The sequence below is a fragment of the Parus major genome, chromosome 2 (assembly GCF_001522545.3).
Source record: "Parus major isolate Abel chromosome 2, Parus_major1.1, whole genome shotgun sequence".
NCBI classification, from domain to species: Eukaryota; Metazoa; Chordata; class Aves; order Passeriformes; family Paridae; genus Parus; species Parus major.
The window spans coordinates 118,180,870-118,205,980 of NC_031769.1; the positions used below are offsets into that span (position 1 = coordinate 118,180,870).

Below are 25,111 nucleotides of genomic sequence, written 5' to 3' on the forward strand. Positions count from 1 at the left end.
CTATACATGCTTTAGGATTTTGTCTTTAATGTGGTTATTTGCTCAGGAAAAAACAATGCTTTGAGCATTACTGCCGTTCAGATAATAATGTCCAGTTCACATCTTTAAATCACTTCCTTTCAAAATGTATTAGCGTTACCATGACTTTAACAGTCTCTCAGATCCAGTGTTCCAATCAAAACAATAAACAGAGCAACAAAACTACTTCAGTAGCCTCTCTTGATCTTTGTACACAATATATTTGTCACAATTTTAACAAGCAGATTCCACAGATCTGGAAGACAAATTTATAGAGAAACATAACTAAATCATAATTTTACACGCCTACCATGGAAAAGAAAATTAATGGTCCAGCATACCACTCCATTAAAAAATGCTGGACATTAAATTAAATAAAATATGTTTCAATTCTATTTAAGTGACTTGCCAATATCAGATGAAAAGATTTTCTATCTATCTTTCTCTTTACCTTCGATTTTTACCTTTCTCTTACAGCTTTATAACTAAGATATCATTTGTATTAAAACAGATATCATTCCCTGATTTAAAAAGCTAAGCTGCTTCATGCTTTGTACTCGCCATTCATGGCCATGTTCTAAAACATTATAATCATTTCCACTGAACTGGTTCCAGTTCTACTATATCCATAAAAACCCAGGAAAGTAAGCTCAAAGAAAACAAGCTAAAATAGTCTGTCTGTCCCAAACTGTACTTCTTGTATACACTGTCACTGCAATGCTGCTCCAAGTCACTGCTATGCTGTAGAGCCACAGTGCCTACAAAGCAATTCAACTTACACCCAAATTTCAGAGACTCAATGCTTGTCTTTTAGTTACACTACCAGGTGCGTGCATCCAATCCAAAATCAGATAACACTGAAAATACCAAAGAAGAAAAGCTTATACTTGTACCATGGTATCTCAGCTTTACAGATATTTGGCTAAAGAAATTATTGCCCCAAGGAAAACAACTCCAGTGCTTAAAATGAGAGTCTTTATTGCTTTATTCCTAAAACCTGAGAAGTGTGGAAGTCGAAATCCCAGGGGCAACTGGAGACTGTCCCATTCTTTAGAGACCACTGTTTTGCTTGGAACATACAAGTATTACTTGGTGGTTTTCATCAAAATCTGTCTTTTCGCTCTTTATATTCACCTATAAATAAACATTTGCTGATATTACCAATAATTACTTGCAGTTAGCAAGTAAATGTTGAAAAAGATCAGTGAAAATGGCTGCAATTTCTGAGTGCAATTTCCTACCAGTGTGGTTAACTGAATTTAGACACCATGCCCAAAGAAATTCTTAGATCAGACAATTAAGCAAATCAGGTTTTAGCAGTTTTGTAAGTTCTTAAAGCAATTCTAACACAAGAATCTTCTGGTGATGACATTCTAAAAGCACATACAACTAACTTTAAGCATATGGATAGTCCCCACTGATATGAATTGTTTGCATTAACCAAAGATAAACACATCATTACTAGCATGACCAGAACCTAAACTGATAACAACGTTGTTCTGATATTCCTACCATAAAGTTAAAGGCACTGGTAACCTAAACAGATGTTTGGGATTTTTTTTAACAGAAGTGTCAACAAATGCATAAGTAACAGTGATCTTTCTTAAAATTCCCACTTCTTTTTCCTCCTGTAGGAAATTTTGATATGGAAAAGTACTGAAATTGAAATTATTTCAGTAGTTATTGAAATTTAGGTCCCACACAGATGCACATGCTCCTTGTGCTGAACAGAGTCCAAATGTCTGAAGAGATGCAACAGAAGGCACAGCTCTGCTCCTGGCTGCTACCTTCTGGAAATCAGCTCTCAAAAATGCTCCACAGCTTCAAACTTTTAAGTTTATGTCGGTATGTGGTGCTATAAACACAAGGTACTATATCCCAGAAAGTTGACAAGGCACAAATTTCCAAACTGTGAGTTTTCAAAAGAGTGTGTTTCTTAAAAATCTCTTTTGTGACTAGTAGGACAACTATACAGAGACGTTGACCATTTGTGTTAACACCAACTAAGTGACTCCTTGGTCCCTTCTGAATTCTTGGTCTGTCAGCATCCCTAAGTTCTGATTACTCCAAAGAACAAAACAATGAGTTGTCATAGAAGTAGTGTCCATTTCCATACAGAAAATTATCTACTGAATATAACTATTATTAACTAAATCATAAGCAAGCTACTACTCCAAATTATTTTTAAAACCTTTAACTAATAACTGGTTAGATAATTTCACTGTATTATTTCCCATTAATTCAAACACTGGGAGCTAAATCCAAAGTAGTAAATTTAACATTCACATTAAGAGTATTCTTGAAGCCATTGTGACTTCTCTCTTGAAGCAGGTAGGATTTGGCACTTCAGCACTAATACTCAGTGGTGTTCCTGCTAAAAGGACATTGAAGCTGTTGGCTGTCTTTAAGATACTAAAGCAGCCTCTTGATTCATTGGCATTCTTTCCACAAGGTCATGTTAAATGGGAGTATCTCATCTCTGCCTTTTAATTGCTTGGCTTTGTTTTTTAATAGTTTGGCAGTTGAGGCTACATATACACATTTAATTTTCACTAGGGCTTATCCCCAGGCACATGCTTATAGACTCCGTTGAATCTCAGCCTCTAAAACTGATTTTCATGTCTTTAGCATAACTTCTAACTACAGTAGAATGGGCAGGGCTGTTCACTTGTGTGTCACCCCCTTTTCTTCAGGCTACTGTAACTAAAAAATACCAACTGTGAAAGCTGAGATCTACCAATGGGTAGATCCCAAATAAGAAAATGCAAATGAAAAAAAAGATAACAAATTTAATATCACAGCTGGAAAGGTCCATAACTACAAGACCCACAGAAACCAGCCCAGAAGAGCATTTCAGAAGTTTTGTATTATGATTTATTTTTAATGTTTTACATCATGTTGAGGTAGCCTAAGAGCACAAGCCAACAGGAATATATTACTCAGGTCTTCTCATATCTCTGAGCTGGAAGAATGCACCAACTCCCAGAAGAAAAGCAGGAGAAGAGCTCAATGAAATTTATCAGGCACAGAACCAGACATTAAGAGTATGCCATCACGAACCACCAGAAAAACCAGGAATAAGTACCAATTCCTTAGCAAAATATATATACACTAAATACCCAGTGTCTATGGATGTGGACTTTTACTGTGCACAAATAATGGCACACAAATATCTGTTTTTCAGAGGCAGGTTTGACATGCATTTTTTTATACTTCATCATTATTGAAAGCCAGGTCCTTTGTGCCTAGGAAAGAAAAAGTGAGGAAGGAGTGGAAGCAGACGAAATATCTACTGAAAGGGAAGGTTAGGTACTGATCGTAAGCGCGCGCGTACACGCACACACACACACACACACATATATATATGCACATATTTTCATTTTTGCTTTGTCCCACCAGCAAGACAACAGAATAAAGTAGTTAATGGGGAAATTACTTCAATCATCTTCCCTCAGAATTAATTTCCTTTCAAAAATTGGTTTCTGCCCAGGAGGCATAGGTTAATTATTGAAAATGTTGGTGATCATTTTTCCCTTCACTACCTCTCTACCACTAATAGACTGCAAAGAAGGGCAAGCCACACAGCATTTCTTATTTTCTTTGTAAATTGCACTTACATTTTTATCTTTCAACCAAAACAACAGTAATTACACTTCATTACTCATATCTAACTGAAAATCTGCCTGTAAGCAAAAGCCCATTATTCCAGTAATTTGCAGCTGACCCTGTGAGTTTTAACATCTATTGTACTGCTAAAAAAATATTTTTCTTCATTCAGAAAGGCTGAAAGCTGCAATAGCTTCAATAAAAAATATATATTAAACAACAATTGGCAAAGTGAAATGCAGAGCTGCATAGTCATATTTGAAACAATATTGAAAATATTATTACAGGTCAAAGAGTCTGTTAAACATTTCCATCCATGTGTAACAATTATAAACAGAGGAGACCATTTATTTTAGCTGAAGGACAGCACCACTATTTTATGAAAACGTCCAAAGGTTAAAAATATGGTCTTTCAAAGGAGCAACATTGCTTGGGCACTTTCATGAAGCTGGAATTATGGTGAAATGTTTGATTCTGGAAAGGAAACTTGAGCTTTGGGTTCAGGGTAAGGATCTCTCCTGTTTTCCACAGAGAGATCATAAGATAGACACGAGAGCTCTTTCATTCATTCAACTCCGTGTTCTGCCTGAGGACAAAAGAGTTTCTTGCTGTAGCACCAAACTCAATCCCTTCATCCCAGCTACGGAAAAATGTCATCAAGCAGTGCCCCTATAAATCCTTCCTTCCCCAAGGAACTAGTGGGTGCCCCACCATGGAGAAACAAATTATTCTCAAGCGACCCTGACACTGCTAACACAGCCCCATGAAACAGGATACAGAAGCACTGAGCTGCTGCTGCAGATCCCTCAAAAGATCCTCCTAAACCTGATAATGAATTGTTAGAGGTATTCAAGAAAATCAGAGAAAATGAAATTGAGCTCACAGTGAGTCACGGAAAAAAGAGGTGAATACAGTTTTGTAAGAAACCAAAAGGCAGGAAATTAATTTATATTTTGGTTTTGTACAGAAAATCACCACAGACACTATCTGTTAGTAACAAACTGATTCTATAAATAAATATGATTCTATAAATATATCTCCTTAGACCATTTTAGTCAGGATCCTGTAAAAAAAACCCAAACATGCCTCATGAGGAAAGGTAGATATCGACATACAACACCAATAATAAAATAAGAACTGTGAAAATGTTTTAGTTTGGCATTTTAAGTAATGTGTTTTACATGGTTTGCTTTGGTTTGATTTTGTCTATGTGTCAAGCAAAAAAAAAAAACCAAAAAACTTTTAAAATGCTAATCTGTAGTCCTACATAAAGACCTGAATAATTCAATATTTCAGCATGATCAGAACCAAATAATTTTCTCAACAAAAAAAATCCTAAATTACTATATCCTTAAAATCACGTTTTAACTATATTAATAATTTGCCAGAGCATGATCATCACAACATTTTTATCAGTGTTATTAAATGGCATAGTTTAAACACCAATTGTAGCTTTAAAAAAAACACTCTTAACAAAAGGTTCTGCTATTAGAAATGGTAATATTATAGCTACATTTGTCTTTCTTTTTTAAGATATAAATTGTCACTGTGATTTACAGCTCCATTTGCAGTTCATTCCCAGTTCCAGTAAGATATGTTAATTTGTTACTAAAATACAGAAGTATTACTAACTTGCAGTGTTGGCATTTCTAAGAGAAAACTATTTATATTAAAGGGATCTTTCCAAGATTATTTCAAAATACCATATATGGCTGACTTATAAAATAATGAAAAATTTCTAATCAGCTAAAGTTACTGATTAGGTAATTTAATTATTCAGCTGACATGTTTTAAAGAAAATCACCAATATTCATTTAGCCAGCAATTTTTTTTAAGAAAAGATTGTTCATTCTGGATTTTTCTTTCTTCTGTGAGTAGAATGAGACATGACAGCTTTGTTTCTCAACTACTTAGATTAACAGATCATTAAGCGTATTTTTATTCTTCAATAGTAAAAGATGCTTTCACAGACACAAAAAATGTGGTGGCTCGAGGCTATGTAGAAATGACTTTCTGCCAACTTTAGACACACTTTCATGGCAGTAACTTTTTTAACAAAATAGTTAACTCTATTATATTCCTAGGGACATGGCAGATTCTCTCTGAGTGCTTTGTTTTAAGCTATATGGTTTTATATAAATAGAGCTTTGGATAAGGGATAACACTGTAATGAAATCTGATTGAACACAGATGTCAGAGTAAATGAACGTAACAGTCCTTTCTGGCCCACTAAAGCATGAAATTATCCCACCAATTCTCTTTTCATCTCCAACACAGTAGATTTTGCATCCTTTGCAAAGAAGGATGCCAAAAGACAAGAAGCCTCTTCACCGTTCCTTCCTGGTTATGCTGCCTCGAGACATCTCCAAAGGCCTTACCCTGCTAAAGGAAGGGCCAGAGCTGGCCCTGTGCACTTTGTCATTTGACAGATGTGGCAGCTGAGGATTTAGCAGAGACAGTCCCAGCATGGGTGGTGGCCTCGGTACTGGCTGCAACAGCCAAGGAACCTCAAGGCTGTCCTGAGCCACCCTTGGGCACCTCTCTCTGCCACGGTGACTCTGAGAGAACCAAAGAGCAAGGACACCCAGAAAATCTGACCTGGAGCTGGTACTAAACACATAGACACTGCTCAGGCAGGCTCACTCAAGTAATTCAGTGACCTTTTCTTTCTAGTATCTTTGTCCGTTTGCATCTCTTCTCATAGGAAACATGTTTTCAGTTATTTACACTAGGAAGATCCAATTGGAAGATTACACTTATGTACACAATCTGCAAACTATCACAGCTTTCAATCAATTTACCACAAAAAAGCAATTTGTTGTAACTCTAATCTTATGTTTGCAAAGAAAATTCAATTTGAGCCCTAAATCCCACTGAAATTCACTGAAAGTCAGGTCCCTTGACTTCCTTAGTCTCCTTGGGAAATTTTAACTTCAGTTATTAAATCATTCTGACAGAGAGAGAGAGAGAGAGCGAGAGAGAGAGAGCGAGAGCGAGATATTTACAGGGAGGTCTTCAAGGAACAATACTGGAGTTGCTTGGAATAACCATGTTTGCGAGTGTTACCAGTGGTGTCTGCGGCTGTCAGAGCTTTTCCAAGTTTAATGAAAATTGATCTGGCATCTTTCCACTCTGTGAGAGTTTTCTACAACATGTGACAGAAGAGACATGTCTTCACACACTTGGATCCTTAACTACATGTTCAGATTCATACTGATGAATTTGCCAACATAACAAGTGGAAGCCCACAGCTCATCATGCCCATCACTAAAAACTGAAACACCTAGTACTCCTCCAAAGAGCAAATATAAAGCATGTACCACAATTCTATACTGCATGTTATACCTAACTGCAATTGTTATCCATTGTAGTGATCATTTTAAGAAACTATATAATCATGAGAATACTTTATGACGGTGCAGACTGAGTTTCAACAGAGCACCCAGATTTGAGGATGCAGTGCAAGCCATCGTTTCTCCTGTAAAATGACTGGTTGTCATTGTACAAGAGACATATAATGTGAAAGTTAAAAGCAAGAAGGCTCTTAAATTTTCAATCACTGTTTAAATCATACTTGCTTCTAACAAATTCTGCACATAAAAACACAATCTACAGTAAAAAATTGCCACAAGAACAAATATCTCTCCATCACATTCCCTTGAACTAAAACTGTTGTATAAATTATTTATATATGGTAAAAGAACATGTTTAGATCCATATGTTTATATCATTACACAGATAATTGTATCTGACACATACCTATCCCTAATCCAAATTGCATATCTAATAAATTTTTAAAAACATCCCAAGATTACAAGTCTACTTCTGCCATCACTGTTGACACTATGTTCAGACCACAAATGGCTCAGAAAAAACAAGTTAAAAAAGGGTCTTTGCAGAACTTCTGAGAAACACAGACCTTCACCTACTGTAACCTCTTATGCAGGTGAAGTTCTTCAGCTGCTTTTATGAAGTGTATCAATGTAACACTTATACACAGAACACAGGGCTCAAAACACTGAAAACATGGCACAGTAAATTCAGCTTTGAGATCTCTCACAGTAGTTTCCTTTTTCACCAAGCAGCTCACCTGCTGCATGCCTACACTAAAGTAACATGTCCTTACCTAGAGGCCAATTCTAACCCCCAAAACCTATCATGGCTGCTCCATTTGTGCTTCCAAACACCATAGCTACTTTGCTCATAACTTTCTAAGTACTCTCTGGAGATGTTCTAAACCAGATACACGCTTAGAGAACCAAGGCTCTTGCTGGTTCAAGCACATTTAAATCACCATCTGCTAACTCATAAAATAAACTACTCAGGCAAACGTTTCTTTCAGGACAGATAAATGATAGTAACACAGCATTATGCTTTTCAAACACTAAAACTGTTGGGAAAAGATCAGCAACTGAAAGATCAACACAGTGCAGCAACAACACCAGCAGAGATGCCGCAGCACAATCAGAGACTTATTCGTAGCTAAACGAATTCGTACCAAACTAAAATGTTACTTTTCAGTTTCATACCTGTAAAACTGTGCAGGTACCTCTAACAGCATGCACCTCTTTTTCCAATGGAGGAACAATTCAGACTTTTCTCCCCAGGATATTTAGCACACAGCTGATAGACACTGACTTTCCTAGACATTTTTTGTGAATACGTCCATTCATTTCTGTCGTACCTTTACAAATGTCCATAGAGAAATTATTTTATTTGACACAGTAATTTTGTTTGTTTCCATAAAACCACAGAATATATGTAATGCTTCAATTATAGAACTGACTCAGAAGATGCATTAAAGAAATTATTTGCATAGTTTTAAAAGAAAATAGCTTAGAGTACACCATGATGTGATTCAGGAAAAAAACCCACAGAAATCAGTGAAATGTCTTCAGATTGTCACAGGAATAAACAAAATTAGAAAAAAGCCTTTTCCTCCTTATTGCCCAGTTTCAGGAATATCCTGAAGACTCTTAGATGGACAATAAGAGCAGTGACTAGTGGAACTATTTAGCACCTAGATTTTCACTAAGCTCACCCGAGTCATATGTTTTATGTCCTATGTTTACTGTTGCTACTTGACTCCACTCAAAAGGAAAATAAAAAATAGGCGTCTTCCATTTCTGTAGAGATTTTCTTCTAGGAAACAAATACTTGCAACAATTCTAAAATACCTTAGCTATTACTATTGACTGGTTTAATTTTCTTTCCAAAGCCCTTCACTGGTACCACTGCACAGCTTCCCAGAGGACCTCCACAGGCCAAGGATGTCATCGCTCAAATGCTCCAACTTCAGGTATCTCTCTTCAGGGAAAAGGTAAGGAAGGCCAAACAATCAAGCCTTAATCTTAAAGAAAGGAGTTATTCTCCCGCCTGTATTTATAATAAATAAAATAAAACCAAGCTAAAAGCACATGCACAGGTAGCCCTGCAACAGTGGAGGTAGTGATCTCTGCAGAGACTCATTAGCCTTATTTATGAGGAGAAAGAAAAGCCAGGCTTGAAAACAAGCCCTTCCCCACTGGTGAGGTTCAACACCAGCTCCCTTCAGCACTGGTATGTGGCGGTATCCTGCCTTTTGGTTTCACGCAGCTTTTTCAACTAACACTTCTGCATGATCACCTACTTCCATTTACTGCCATTTCTAAAAAACAGAATGCATTACTCTGTCTTCCTATTCTATTCATTTGTAAATTAAAATTCTTTGACCTTTGATTGTAAAAATAAAGTATCTGGAATCACAAGAAATACTTTATTGGATTGTAACATCCATCTCCCTATGTGCTTCTCAAACACTTTAGCATGAATATAATTTCTCCTGGTTTTATGAAAAGAAAATGATATGTCTGAAGTAAAGGAGAACAAGTTTGGCAGGAACATAGGAAGATGTCTGGTTGTCTGTTCAAAATGCAGGGAGAGAAACTCCTACTGCAAAGGAAAGAAAGGGAACATGTCTATTATCAGGGGTGACCAATCCCTACTATATCTTCTTCATTTATCACTTTATCATTCATTTTCAATACTTAATACTGTGTAAGATCAAATGGCTTTTATATTTAGCCTCTGTTCTACACAAGCACAACATTTATGAATAATGTATTACAATTCATTACAGCATAACCCTGAAAATTTGTATTTACAAGTGTGTAAGAAGCTTATCAATGGATAATAAAACTGTTAGCTACACTGTGGGAGTTTCAAACAGTCGCAAAAATGGAGAGGAAAAAAACCTCTAGAGAAAATACTCCACTGAAAAATGTGCAATGAGGAAGTCATCGTTCCAAATATATTAAAGAAAAAGCTTCTCCTCCAAAATACTAAAAATACATCAGCTATTTGGCTAAACACCTCTCATTTCAAGAAAGTCTCTGACTGAAGGAATGAAAGTTTCAGGCAGTTGTTAAAAATCCAGATGTTTGTGGCAGCTGTCTCTTCTGTGGCTCAGATGCTGTGTGAGATTCCACCCCGAGGTGTGCAGGCTGCTGCCCCGGGTGGTTCCGAGAGCCACCTGCTCCCTGGCTGCCCTGGCTGTCCCCCTCCATCCCATGAAATTTGGCAGACACAGGCAAATTGCAGACCTGGCATGAACCTGGCCCTGCCAGCCATGTCAGAGCAGCTGGAGGTGTGCCCCATGCCAGTCACAAAACCCTTGAAGCCAGCGCTGAAGGGCAGCAGCCGGCACCCACAGCACAGGGAAAGAGCAGTGGGGTCAAAGACCCAATTCCAGGCAGCACATCACACAGAAACACATCTGCTGCTTACAAAAGCCAAGGGACAGCCCTCAAGGAAAACAGCCTCCAGATCCAATTCAAGTTAGCACTGCAACACTCGGCTAAGGTTGGACTCAATGATCTTAAAGGTCTTTCTTTTCCAATCAAAATGATTCTGTGATTCTATGTACCATGTAAGCAATTACCTCAGCAGTAACAACATTCAGCTGGAGAGTCACGGAAGACAAAGGAGACAAAAAGCTATGCACTTAAAAATCCATCAAAATGGGAAAATCCCAAGCATTTCTGTTCAGCTTTCTTCCTGTAACATAAATAATTATCAAAAGCCATGACCCTCATCCAGTACTTTTCACTTATTCCTTGGAGACAGTATAGATTAATTATCTTGTTATGCATGTCTTGGGCGATACAGTAATGTGCAATAAGAATACTTTAATCACACAAAAACTGCACTAACAGGCAATTAGTGTGATAAAACACTGTATTAACTGCAATGTGATATGGAAGTTTGCTCCCAAAATGGAATAATAAAGCTGTTTATACAGATAACCATTAACAGAAGATGATGGCACAGGGATATTTAAACAAAGACAATATCTAACCAAAACTAGTTTGTAGATTACAACTCAAACTGGATTATATTGGTGCTCCTGCACAGAGAGTAAATCATCATATAGATCATCCTTCTATTAACACACACTGCTGAAACCCATCAGTGAAACATTTATAAATATAAAAACACGTAAGCCTGAAGCCACAGAGCTGGTACTCTCATAAGGAGCAAATGGAAAAAGTAATCCTCTCCGGCATGCTGGAGTCTAGGTATGTCTTGAATGATGTACTAGAAGAAAACAGAAGCAAGAATTACATAGAGAGGTGACCTTCAACCAAATGGGATTTTACTTGTATTTTCAGGCAATGCAGAGAACTTTGAACTTCTTAAATACAACTTCTTTGTATTCAAGAATGAATGGAAGTTGAAATGAATAAAAAATTGAGAATAGCAAAATTCATCTCAAAATGTCAAGCTATGCAAGTACATACTGATGGCTAAACATTTTTCCATGAAAAGTGGTTTTGCCATCAAACTCAGATTAATAAAAATGATACCTGCCCAAAACTGTTTTCATAATGGAAAAAAAAAAAAGGGTTATTTCTCCCTAATTGGTTTGGTGGCTTGAAAAATGTTTAATAAACGACATGCCTTTCCATTATTTCAGATTACTTAAACAAATGTAGTACAAAAATCCCAAGAGGCCTTGTTATCTGTTTAAAAATGAAAAAGCTTCACAGATCAGACCCTGCTCCCACTCAGTATCAGGTGTACCTCATTACCTTCGGGGAAATGTGCCACAGTTAGTTTTAATTTATTAACTTTTCTGGAAAGCTTTACTAAATCTAATGTTCATTAGATGCCAGATTTGAGAACCACAAGAGCAAGGCAGCAGTAACCCACCAGAACTCTGGTCCTCCTAAGCACAAAAGCATTAGTATTAATTAAACGCCTCCAGACCTCCCTTTCTGCTCTGACTGTGCTTGCTGTCGAGCTAATTGCTTCTCTCCTCCAGCACAACTTATCTTGTCTGCCCTGCTGCAGAGCAGCCAACTTCATGTTTTCTAAATGGGTTGAACAGCCTGCAGACAGTAACTCTGATTGCTTCAGATCTTTTCAGGGTTCCTTGTAAAACAATTGAAATGTTTTACGCAGACAAAATGATCTTCAAATTTTTCTTCATCTGTAGTTTTCACATTGGGAAATGAGCTGAATTACAAAACTCACAATCTCTGTGGCCTTTTTAAAAGCAAGAACATCAATTAGAAAGATAAAAAATAAGTCTTGATAGCAGCTGACATCACTGTTGTAAAACATAACATTTGCAGGACTTGGAAGAACTTCTTTAATATAAAGATGAAGAAGTAAAGAATCTAAGAGATATGAATAACAATTATGTTTATCAAAAAAAATCTTGGAAATGATGGCACTGACTTGTGCTCTATTATTACTTACTTGACAATCCCACATAAGAGGATTACTGTCTATTTTGGCACAATGTATAACAAGAGTATACAGCACATCACCAAGGGGTTGTATCACACCCACACATATTCTTCAAGTCAAATCTCCCACATCAGAAAACCGCCAGCTGTCAGTTTCCTGTGCTCCATACCATTTTGTTACTCAAGAAAATTAGTGGAAAAAAGCAAAAAAGTCAAGAAGTCTTTTTAATAGGAATGCAACACAGACTAAATTAAGGGCAGAATTGTATAATTTCTTGGCCCCCTGCACATAAAAATAACCATGTTGCTCCTCAAACTCTCTATCCAGATTCAACAGAAAAGCAGTAGACAGCAGTGCTAAGAGCATCCAGTGACTCTCTGACACAGTCACAAGGGTTACATTAACTATTCTTTTCTTATGCTATGCTAAGAATTCTTCTAATATCTCCAAAAAGGCCATGAAAACGGACAAATCCAGCACTGGAAGAGCTGCTTAGCCCCACAGTTTAATTTTGGAGAAATCCTAATGCTCAGACCACAAAATAATTGATGTGAGCATCATATTGAACTAGACAAGGGAAATGTAGTACATTCCTAATATACTGCACTTTTTTCCCTGTCAGGCACAATCCAAACTAAAAGCTGCTGGCTCATAGTGTAGGATACTTACCTGCTAATATAAACCTTACGGCTATCAAACTCTTCTACCACTCATCAGTCCTCTCACTGTCTCTACCAGTTACATCTACTTTTCCTAGAGGAATATGGTCAACCTTGGCTCAGCAGTTGGTAAAAGATTTCAGTATGCCAACTTGGACAAACCATGAGATGTTATTTCTCATATATCCTAAAACTACAACACGTGATAGATCCCTTCCTCAGTCCCCGTAACACTCAAGGTAATTATAAACACACAATCTAAATGTGAGAATAAAAACATGGAGTTTTCTTGAAAGCGTGGCACTGCATCAGACCCATGCTAAGCTCCTATTTCTGTAGGATTTAAATCTGGAGTGTGGGGATGCAGGGGAGTATGAAGAAAGGAATAAGCATGAAAGGAAGTTAATTATAGAACTATGTGATGATACACAGCTCTCTTTCACCCCATCCAAATACTTAGACTTTATTATTAGTTACAGAAAAGAGTAATAGCTGCTCTAATGACAGTGTAGGAACTCTTAAAATTATGTTAGTTCATACATTCCTCCATTTTTCTCTGGTTAATTGAATGAGAAGGCATGTATGTACCCAAGGCTTCTGACTCACTGGGCTTAAAAGCTCTTTTGAAGTTCTTTCCCATTAGCTGGCCTGGCGAATATTAGGGCATCATTTTACCTCATTTATCATAGAAGGCTGATCTTCTTTTAATTACCACAAATGCATGGAGGCAGTAGCCTTAACCACTCTTTTTATTCTGCTTTTCAAGGCCACATGCATCCCTACTTGTTGTCTGTGTCCTACTTGCTTCTGAGTGTCCAAAGCTAGTGCAATTAACCATAAACTCAGTAAGAGCAATAGTGACCCCATCTAAGCAGAAATCAATTGCTAACAAACATCAAGTGAGACAAGAAGCAAAAGCTAATGAGGAAAGGTCTTTTTTTAAATACTTCTCCATAGGTTCAGTCACAGAGGTACTCCTAAATGCAGAGGGCACTCTTGAGAAGCACCCATCTCCCCCTCACAGAGGTTCTGGAAAAGGCATAGGAGTAAACACGTGGATTCTATTGCCTACTTTGCTTCTGCAGTCAAAGAAATTCACTCCAGCCAGCTCTATCCTCGACATTTTAATCACAATCTCATTAAACTGTTCAGTCACTGAGGTCAATGACTATATAGAATATGTATCAAAATAGTGCAATAGCTACTTAGGAACTATAATTGAGAGTACAGCTCTTCCTTCAAGCATCAAATCAGTCCTCAGCTATGCTTTTGAAAAATTATTTACAGTACAGCATTTTATTACAATGATGCAGTGCTGAGTTCAGTCTTTTTACTCCCACTGTTTAACAGGACTAATATTCCTCCAGCAACACAATGCAGATGTGGTAACAAACTACGTTATTTGTTTGAGATAACCCCAAAATCCCTTTCTTTCTCTAGGTCATGCTATTAGCAGAAGAAAAAGTTTTTTAAATTCTTATTTTAGGCCAATTATGTAACTTACCAGATAAATGCCTACATTGATGTGCATCAGCACTACTACACTGCAGACTCAAAAAGCTCATGTGCTATTTTCTCCTGTGACTATAAAAATTCCCTAGGGATACCTTCACTATTTCTGTCACTAGACAGCTGTATTAAATCAAGTTGATATATACTGCCCATCATATTTACAACAATTACAGACTATTATTATGCAACAATTTTTTTACTTTTTATAAACTGGAGGATTATTGCTGAAACTATCTGCACTCTAGAAAGTTACACTCCGCATTAAATCTCTTTTTCCCTCACTGGGATGAATTAATGAGCAGAAACATAAATTTAGATTAAAAAAAATCACAAAATTAAAAACTATTTTGCTACTACTTTTCAAACTCCAGCTACTGAAATGGCACCAAGGAATGGCATGGAGAGGCACTTAGGGCAAAAGTGGAAATTTCCCTCCTGTGAGGAAGGAAAGCATGGCAGGTACAAAGCTTCTCTATTCTGTGCATTGCCAAAACTCCCCAGCCTTTTAGGTACTTTCCTGTACAGACACTTAAAGCAGCATCTCCAGCCCTTCTTCTTCTCCTTCACTTTCCCTGGAGCTTTTTCAGCTGTAAGTTCCCACCTAACCAGCATCCACAGGTTACTCTGCTCATGAATTTCACATGGGTTTGTGACCACTGAGCCTGTGAGCTAATTCCTTTGGAACCTCTGATGGAAAAGATAGTGTTTTCAGCTCTTATACAAAGCAACATCTACTGAGCTAACAGCTCAGCTGAATACAGCAATTTCTCTTCAAGTACAGGAAGAGCTTAACACACAACAATGTCAGGTAACATCTTTCAGAGTATTTCCTTTAGATATTTGTATATGCAAATGTGGCTCGCTTGATACATTCTCTTTAAGTAAACACAGGTTAGCAGCCGCCACAGCAGAGCTCACAGCTATTTCCCTGTCTACTTTGGATTATCTACAAAAATGAAATTACTTGAAATGAAATACTTGAAATCACATCTGGGGAGGTCGGGTATTCAGATTTTAATCGAAGCAGAGAATGAAAAACAGAGAAGCAGGAACCAAGATATCTTTGAAAGCACCTGACTTTAGGAGCACAACAGCACTGTTCAGTGCCTACGTGGCACCTGAAGTAAACAGCTGTGAAGAAATCCAGAACAGTTGAGTAAACTACAACTTAAGTATAAAAGAGCAAATCACAAGGTATCAGAAGATACACTCAGCTAATATATGCATTATCCGAAATACTCTGACTCTAGAGGATAGCTTAATTAATACAGAAAGAAAAGGGTATAATTACAGGGGAACCCTGCCAGGATTTGCTTCAAATTTTTGTCACTTCAAAGAAGTTGACTGAAAACAGGTAAATATGGAAAGGTGTTGCTAATTTACAGAAGATTTCTAAATTCAAAAACTGAAAAGCTGGTAGCTGATTTTAGACCAGCTTCAGAGCAGCTGGATTTTTAAAAAATCACTGCTGAGACACTCTTGAGGATTTCATTGTAATCCAGTAAACATCAAAGATAAAAGGTGCAGAGGGCAAGCACCAGATTGAGGTCCTACTGTGCATGGTGCAATGTAAGTAAAGTTTTAATGTCAATATAAACAAGGAAAGAAGTGGAAGCACTAAAAAAAATATCCTGGCAAGCTAATGAGAAGGAAGCAAGCTGTTGAAAAGAAACCTGTATTGAAAATGAGGAAGAGTATCAAAGATGAACAGCACAGGAGCTTACAATTAGTGGGCATGCAGTACTGCTTTGCAAGCACTTCACGTGACACAATTCATCTACCTGCTTGTTCAAATTACAAGGAAAAATACACACTTTTTTTTTCTGACTGAATCTCCTTCTAACTCACCATAAAATGTAATTCATACCAGAGCATGATGTTTTTCACTGGTGTGATTTGTCTTTTCTGCCAAGTAAGCTGTTTACCTACATGAGAGTTAATATTTTCTGATTAGATTATCGGGTCTAATGGCAGCATAAAGTAACACTCAAATTTCTGTGTCTGCACTTCCTGATTTCTCAGGTAAGAACAAATTCCTTGTGGCAGAAAAGAAGAGCAGTTGAAAGCCCCAGGTTCGTTAGCTCTCTCGTTAATGCTGGCAGTGTCTACATTTCTGGCCTTGTGACAGCACAACAGATGCCCAAACTGTTCAGCAGCAGAGCAGGGCAGAGCCCATACATCTCCATGCTGCTGAGCACTGATATATTTGTTCCCATCACAGGAAATGTCCTATTTTTTCTGGGCACTTGGAAGGAGTTGGAGTATAGATTTGGCTGACTCAGGTGAAATCAGCCTGCATGCACACTGCAGAGCTGTCTGCTGCCGTAAGTTTGCTAGCTCCAGCCCATGTGTCCACACTGTCCAACTGAGTTGAGGTGAAAGAACCAAGGTGCTTGAATAAAAGCATTGACACCAGGAATCAGAAAGCCAGCAGTTTGCTCCCTCTTCCAATTGTGCCATTTCCAAGCTTTCTGATGACAGCCCTAGTAAGTTCCAGCATCCCTGTAGCTGCTGTGGGGGGTGCAGAGACACCCTTGGACATGGGAGCTGAAAATCTGACAGCTCTGGTGACGATTCACAGGCAGACAGGCGACCAGCTTGCCCTGCCCTCGGAGTCCATGTGGCACTGCCCCATCCAGCAGCAGCCAAGTCAGAGCTGCTGCTTACTTTGACCTTTCAGTCAAGAGTGGCAAAAACTGCCAGAGGAAACCAGCTGAAGTATGTGCCATTTTTTGCATGGTGGCTTCTCAACCGTTTTCAACATAAATAGGAAAGGCATGTAAAAACAACCGAAAAGGAAAACTTAATTCATTTTTCACAAAGCAGCAAGGGTTTTAAAAGCGCTATCAGGGTAAAAAAGACTTTGTAGGATTAATACGAGAGCATGAAAGTTTAATATGATTGAGTTTGTTTTCTGTTCTTTTAAAAACCATAGATAAATGCCATTCATCTATTTTAAAAATCTGATTTTTTCGATGCTGGCCTTTAGGATGAAGCAGAAGCCTGAGACTCATTTATAAAATTGTATTTTGTGCACAACCAAGACAGGAACCCATGTGTCTTTGAATGACAGTACAAAGAAATCCAGTCTCCTCTCTTTTGACTGCATAAGCACTTTCACAGCAATTAAGTCCTCCCAGGTGAGGCAGCCACTGAATGAAAGTTAAGGGAAAATGGATGGAACACAAAGCATCTCTAATCCACCTGCAACAGGAGTCGTTACAGTGACCCTTTAGAAAACAGTCGGGGTATCCAGCAGACAGCTAAAGTTTCCAGCCCCCAAGTAATCAGACACTAGATCCCAAGCCTTCAGTTCCTGGCAAAAGCTACAAACAAGCTGTTACTTAAAGGCCACTTTCATGTCTAGGTTTCCAAGCTGCTCCGGGACCACGGCAGGTGGAAACACTTGTCTGCACAAACCAACCCAGCAGCAGAGCTTGACAGAGAAGGGAGCCACTCGCTCTCCAAGAAAACACTATTCCCAAGCTCAAGTGGGTGAAAAGGGCACTGTCAACCTCAGAAACAAAATGCTAACCATTTTGACAAATGTTAAGCAAGGGAAACAACTGCGCTTGGGAATTCAGTGAGTTTCAGAACCCTGGATCCAACCCAGTTTTTGTCCTTTAATACAAAGAGAAAGAGACAATCAGGGAAGCATGTGCCTAAGCCTCTTCTTGCTCCTAAGAAGGACAAAGTGCATTTTGCCACTTACTGGAAATGATGCTTTGTCAATACAGCTGCTTGTGAACAATGCCATAGCTCATGGCAAGGACACAACTGGAGAGATGCAGAAAGCATCCCTAAGGGACACGACACTGGCACAGCAAGTGAAGATAGATTACTCACGACATTAAATCCTGCAGGCAGAAAACTTCAGAGCAAAGGCTGCCCCCCACTCTTCACTGAACTCATTGTATGTACACATTGCTTAAATGGACAAAAGAAAACAGCTTCACTAACTGCTTAAGAAAATGATATCTCGTATTACAGTATGAAAAAGAAGTATCAGTCCACCTATGGAGTAGGAAACTGAAGTGAAGAAGAAAAGTAAAATCTATCTATTTCCTCAGTTATAGGAAAGGACAATAAAACTGCACAGTGATACTGTAAGTAATTATTAAGAATTGTGCAGGAACTGTGCCAGCTGCCTGATCAGCATTTTAACAACAAAAAAGGGATGTTACAGAGTGCCAGAGAAGCACAATACTGCACCCTCTGAGTGTTAAATCATCTGTGGGAGAAAGCACTATAATCCATACGCACAAACAGAGCTGCAGTCACTTCACCTGCATCCCAAAATGCTCCCTAGCCCAGTTGAGTGCACAGTGAGCTCAGCCTTCTGCTAGTGCTGCCCAGCTGAGTGTGCAAACAAAACGAGTGTGTGCTTCACACACACATTTCATGGAATCACAGGATATGCTGTGTTGAAAGGGACCCACAAATGTCATCAAGTCCGACTTGAAGCCCTGCACAGGACCATCCCCAAGAGTCACACCATGTGCCCGAGAGCAGTGTCCAAACACTTCTTGAACTCTGTGAGGCTGGGGCTGTGACCACTTCCCTGGGGAGCCTATTTCAGCATCCAACCATCCTCTGGGTGAAAACCCTTTTTGTTTAAATATCCAACCTAAATGTCCCCTGACATAGTATCAGGCCATTCCCTCAGGTCCTGTCACTCGTAACCACAGAGGAGAGATCAGTGCCTGCCCCTTCTCCTCCCCTCACAAGAAAGTTGTAGACTGCAATGATGTCTCCCCTCAGCCTCCTTTTCTCCAGGCTTAAACAGACACAGTGACCTCAGACACTTCTCATATGGCTTCCCCTCAAGGCCCTTCACCATTTTCATCGCCCTCCTTTGGATGCTCTCTATTTAATAGTGTCATGTCTTTTTTATACTGAGGTACCCAACACTGCACAGTGCTCAAGGTGAGGCCACTGCACTGCAGAGCAGAGGGGGTCTGTACAAAAACAGACTGCTGATGGATCAAGTCATAGTGCTTGCCTTCACATAAAACAAGATACAGCCCTCTCTCAGATAAACTAAAATCTTGTATTTGAGAAATAAGCTTGGCACACTCCCCCTTTACAAGGAAATAAAGCAAGCAGTAAAAAATACTGGTGAATACACCCTTTTGCCTCGATTTTTGATTCAAAAAATCTGCCTCCTCACAGGCATGCTCTAAAAATAAATGTACTATTTCTGTAGGGTTTACCAACTGCAAGGATCGATGTTGAGAAAACCCTGTAGGAAACTAACCTTTTTGGATATCAGGAAGCAGGAAGCATATTCCGAAAGTAAACCAAAAGTGGTCATAAGCTGAATGGTGAGAATAAAATTAAACGGTGGACAGCTACTTCCCGGCTTCTAGATGGTCCCTTCTGCTCAGCTAGAAAGTTGACACTCTCTCAAAAAACCTCAATGACCTTGTAGGATCCAAATGAAGGACTTGATGCCCCTAGCAGGCTTCAGTTCCTGTCTCCCAGGGACATCCAAAAACCCAGAAGCAGCCAGACCAAAATGGATCAAAGCAGCTCAAAAATCCAGTCCTTCCTGTCCCAACATCCAAGCAATGGAACGTTACAGAGATCTAGCTTGTTTGCAGCTCAGCTATGTCCTGGGACCCAGCAAGGAAAGGTGGTGGGTTTCTGATGTGAAGCTACCCCTCTTGCCCTCTCCTTTCAAGTGGGATGTGGATATAGGGGTAGATTTAACTAGAAATACGATAAATACAATCATCATACATACATACATAAAGACTGTGGGGAAGTCTGTAACAAAGACATGAGGGGTACCCAGAACATCCACCTGCAAAACATTGGTAAGGAGGTGTTTTCCAGACAGAATATAGTCACAATGAAATGGTTTACCTAATGCTAGAAACAGCAACCCACAAACAATCCTCATGAAAACAAAGCAGGAGTCCAAAATATTTTTGAAACTTGTCTAAATGGTTTTTTTTCCCAGGTTATAAAATTACTTCCCTGGCTTTCAGCCATTATCTGTTAAACCTTTACCTTTGCATTTTGTAATTACAGTTTGTTCCAAAACCTAAGGACAGTCTCCATGAAATTAAACTGAGACACTTTTCTCATATCATATCCTCACCAGCCTATAGTATTCTGGAAACTGAAATAAAACATCCTTAGCACAATGACCAATTTGTTCACTAGTCATTTTGGGGGGTACTGGTAAAAGTCTTTCCTGAATGCTAGAATATTTTCATTAATGCAGTATTTCTGTAAAACCTAATTCTGCCTCAGTACTTGTGAATTTTTAGGGTAAATTCATTTTTTATAACAATATCCACTTTCAAAAAAAAAATATTTAGAAGTTATCCAGGCACTATAACATCACTAATACCACTTCTAAGAGCCACACTTAAAGAACTGTTTTTAAAAATCCTGATATAATCACAAGGCAAATTCACATTCAAGACAAACTGTTGTATCCCTACAAAAAACCCCACAGTGTTTAGAAAAATCACAGTGTTTTAAGTGCTAGAATTTGACAAGTAGCACTAACACCATCAAGAGTACAAAACAAGACTCAGGAAGACCAACTCAACTTCAAATTGAATTGCAATTAATTTAATTGGATAAATACTTAAAAGAAGAGCGTGCACACATCAGGCAGCTGACAACAGACATGTATGTCACAGTACAGCTGAGCACAGAAGGGAGAGACTTTGGAGAAGACAAAGACCACTTAGTGACTGCCCAGTTTTTACATAGTGTGCAACTTCCCTTTTGGATTATCTGTGATTAAGGGAACCAGTTCTTACATTTCCTAGGCACCTGTTACAACCACGACTTGTTTTCAAGCCTGATGTCACACATTTCTCAAAGTTAGCATCAGGGCATCAAAGTATTGTCAAGCTTAAGGGGTGGGAGGACCCGGAGATGACGCTGCTTCACAAGGAAGAAACATCCCACAAAAGAGCTCCCACACTTCTATGCAGGCAGCCCAAACACACATCCTTGCTTGGCACCTTTGTCCTACTAAAAATGACATAGCACCTTGTGAACTGGCACTGTGCCATTCTGACAGATGGACTTAAGAGTAGGCAGCCAAGAGACTATGTATAAGCACCAAATATGTTTTTTGAGAGGAGGACTTCCAGCCAGGAATGTTAAAACAGCTGTCCACATTGAGCTTGCATGCCTACACTTAAGAGGATATGCTATCGCCACTCGAGCCCTGAGCTGGATTAACTTGGAAAATAAATAAGATAGCTTCCACAGCCACATAAGGTGAGTTTTTGCAGAATCAGGATTAGTGATACTCAAGGGGGGCTTTACTGACCTACTATTAGTGGGCACACTTGCAGGGTCAAAAAGCTCATCAGTTCTGAAGCTCAGTGAATCTTTTATCAGGTGCACAAATGTGTATTTCTCTTCTTTGGGAAGAAAAACATAGAATGCAATACCAGCAAGATTATGAACAAGTATGACAGTGACTTCCATTCTGTGTTGGACGATATGTTTTTAATGAATTAGCTGTCCTCCCTAAAACACATGGGTCGGTGTGACTGGGATCCATTTCCCCGGGTTTTATTCTCTTTTCAAAACCTCAAGTCCCACAGCCCACTCCAAGACTTTTTGTCAGCTCATGCCTACACACAGACATACATTTTACATTTTGACACCACTTGCATAGTTTTCCCGAGTAACAGAATCACATCACCTGGAGAACCGTGTGTTGTGTAACACAGGATGTGAGGTGGCAGGCCTGCAGAGCCATGCCCAGGCCACTTCTATTCCAACCCTGCACCTGGCTGGGCTGTCTGCTGCCCACAAATCCCTCTCCTCAAGGACACGCAACATTCCAAAACATTGAGAAGATCCAACAAAAACACGTTTGCTCACATGAACATGCCAAACAGTGCTCTTTTTCTTTCTCCCCCAAAACCTCAGATTTTACTCCTGCCCCTCAAAAAGTCACTGGTCTATATATAAAGTGAGGCAAATAGCAAGTTAAAAGTTTCCTCAGAATTCCACACTATTTAAAAAAGATAACAGCAAGATTTCCAAAAGCAGACAACATTGCTTCTAGCCCTGAGTAGCTTCAATACTGAATGGAGGTAATAGTAGATTTTATTCAATGTTTGAACACACTTTGTGTTCCTTTTAATTCTCCCTGTGGTCACAATCAAATCACAGGCATAAATTTTTCATGTACACTGTAGCTGGGTGTACTCATCTTTGTTCTGAATCACTAAAAATGAATTTTGACTCTACAAAGGTACTCCCAGTATAGATCAAAGCTGCCTTCAGTGCCTGGCAGGCACAGGGTCACATGGAGTCTACCCAGCTGCTGGTGCCTTTTACCTTTGTTAACTTTGCTGCAATTAAAGTTACCTGAGTCACTTCATTACTATTTCCTGTGCTAGAAGCGCATCAGTGGTAGGCATCGTTTCTCCTGCACAGTGAGGATTTCCCCCAATTGACCTTGCCTTCCCCTCTGCTGAATAAAGATTTCCACATCTCTCACCGTTCACCTCTTCTACCCTTCATTCCTCACCTACAGCATTTCTATTTCCTTTCCTTTTTTCGGTTTTGAGGACTGTGTGAGATTACCTACTTGCAAAAGTTCCAAACTACAATTTAGTAACCTGATTAACAAGATGCTTTGTTTTTCCATACTGCCAATAAAGTCGATGCTAGGTTAATCTTAATTTCCATACCACTTAACCTTTCTCAGATGGGAGGAGAGAGAAAAAACACTTTGTCAAATACTTCATAATGCAGACTAGCAATGCAGTGAGTATCTCTCCCTCCTTCCAAAAACCTGCAGTGCCCCAGGCTTTTTCAAGACACTGCACAGACTGTGCATGGCTTTAAAACGGTTCAGGGAACAGTCAAATTGCCAAAGAACAGGTCAAAAAGAATAAAAACGCTGATCTGGATCACGACTTCTGTTCAGTAAAGTAGTTACACACACACTCCATGAATATATAACTTCCATAAATGTGTGTTTTACATGCAGTTACTATCTCCATGGCAAAGCCAAAGAAAATTGAACTCCAAATGGTAATGATGAGCATCCCTTTCACGGCTCTCTCAGCCCCCTAAGTGCCTCTCCTTATTTGAAAAGAATTTGAAGGGGTACATGAGGCTAATTTCTTACAGAAGCACGTAAAGTGCTAATGCAAAGTCAGGGAGCAGTTAATCTCCTTACACATTACACAAACTATCAAGATCAAACTCCAATAAAGTTTAGTACCCATTTATCGGAGACATCCTTTCTTCCCACCATCACACAACTATCAAGAAGCCTTGTCAGTACCTGCTGAAAAGTCCAGATCGGACTCTCGTTTCATTGTGCTCCTTGAGCTGCCCTAAACAAACTCAGCCCTGAAGGTTTTACATGCTGCTTTATTGATGCGTTTTTAACTCTGAGATGCCAGATGATGTATCAATGCCAGCCAAAATTCATTGCTAGTTCAAAGCAAATGAATGCTAGAAAAGTAAAACGAAGCATGCCAAAAATCTCTCCAAGTGCTTACTGAACATTAACTTTACAGACACTTTAGGCTAAAAGCAGAGCAACCAGAATTTAGAAATATAAAGTTTCTATCTTAGCAAAAAGAAACTTGAAAGGGCACAGCAAATTTTAACACTGCTTTCTGCAAAAATGACCAGATACTGCCAAAAATGCTGAATAGCATTAGAGAAGACGACTTTCTCTGTTGTTCCATTACCCGTGCAAGATGGTGTGAGTACAACTGCTTTCAGGCACACTGTGTTAGTTACACCAGTTACTACTGTTCACCATGCCACAAAACATTTTAAAACAGGCAAGCATGGCAATTGTACTTCAAAAGGTCATTTGAAAAGGAAAATTCAGCACAGATGTTGTTCAGCGGGACTAAGGCAGGGACCTGTAACTGGCCTGTAACTGGCCCCTCAGAGAGACCTGGGGTTCAGCATTCTAAGTACCCAGGTACTTAAGTTGCCTTACCTAGGTAAAGCGAGGCGTTTTCTTTCTTGACATTGTCATCTAAGTAGGTTGGTCCCAAGGTATAGATGGGTGTCGAGCCCATGCCAATGAGGATTTGGGCACAAATGAATAAAGCTACATAGAGAGAGTGGTCATTTCCGCCGGTGTCCTTGAAGCAGGCCGACGAGTCCCACTGCTCTTTGGCAGTGCCATTGCCAGCCACGCACAAGCCCTCGTTACTGACGGAGGAGTTCAGTTCCTGGATCTGGTACGGCGGAGAGATGAAGTGAGGTAAGGAGAAGAGCGCAGCGCCCAGGGCGATGAAAAGCCCCCCTACTGCCAGCCAGAGCGGCCTCCGCCCGCGACCCCCGAAGTAGCTGATGAAGACCACCACCACCAGACTCCCGATGTCGAAGCAGCTGACCAGCAGCCCCGACTCCGAGCTCTTGAGGCTGTATCTCCGCTCGATGGTGGTGATGACGCTGCTCAGGTAGCCGGAGACCATGAGGGACTGGATGAAGGTCAGGAAGCACATGCACACCAGGAAGAAGCGCGAATCCGCCAGCACTGCCCGCAGGCACGCTCTGCCCGGGGGGCCCGCCAGCAGCAGCGCCGGCGGCGGCGGCGGCAGCAGCAGCGGGGG

General features: G+C 39.5%; 1 protein-coding gene across 1 annotated transcript in view; it reads right to left on the reverse strand.

Annotated features, from left to right (window-relative positions):
* SLCO5A1 (solute carrier organic anion transporter family member 5A1) overlaps positions 1-25,111 on the reverse strand; it is a gene marked incomplete at its 5' end in the record, with an annotated part of 72,914 nt that extends 47,803 nt beyond the window's left edge. Inside the window, one exon of the mRNA XM_015652681.3 lies at positions 24,490-25,111. Coding sequence (XP_015508167.1) covers positions 24,490-25,111 — 622 coding nt within the window. The remainder of the gene's footprint in view (positions 1-24,489) is intronic.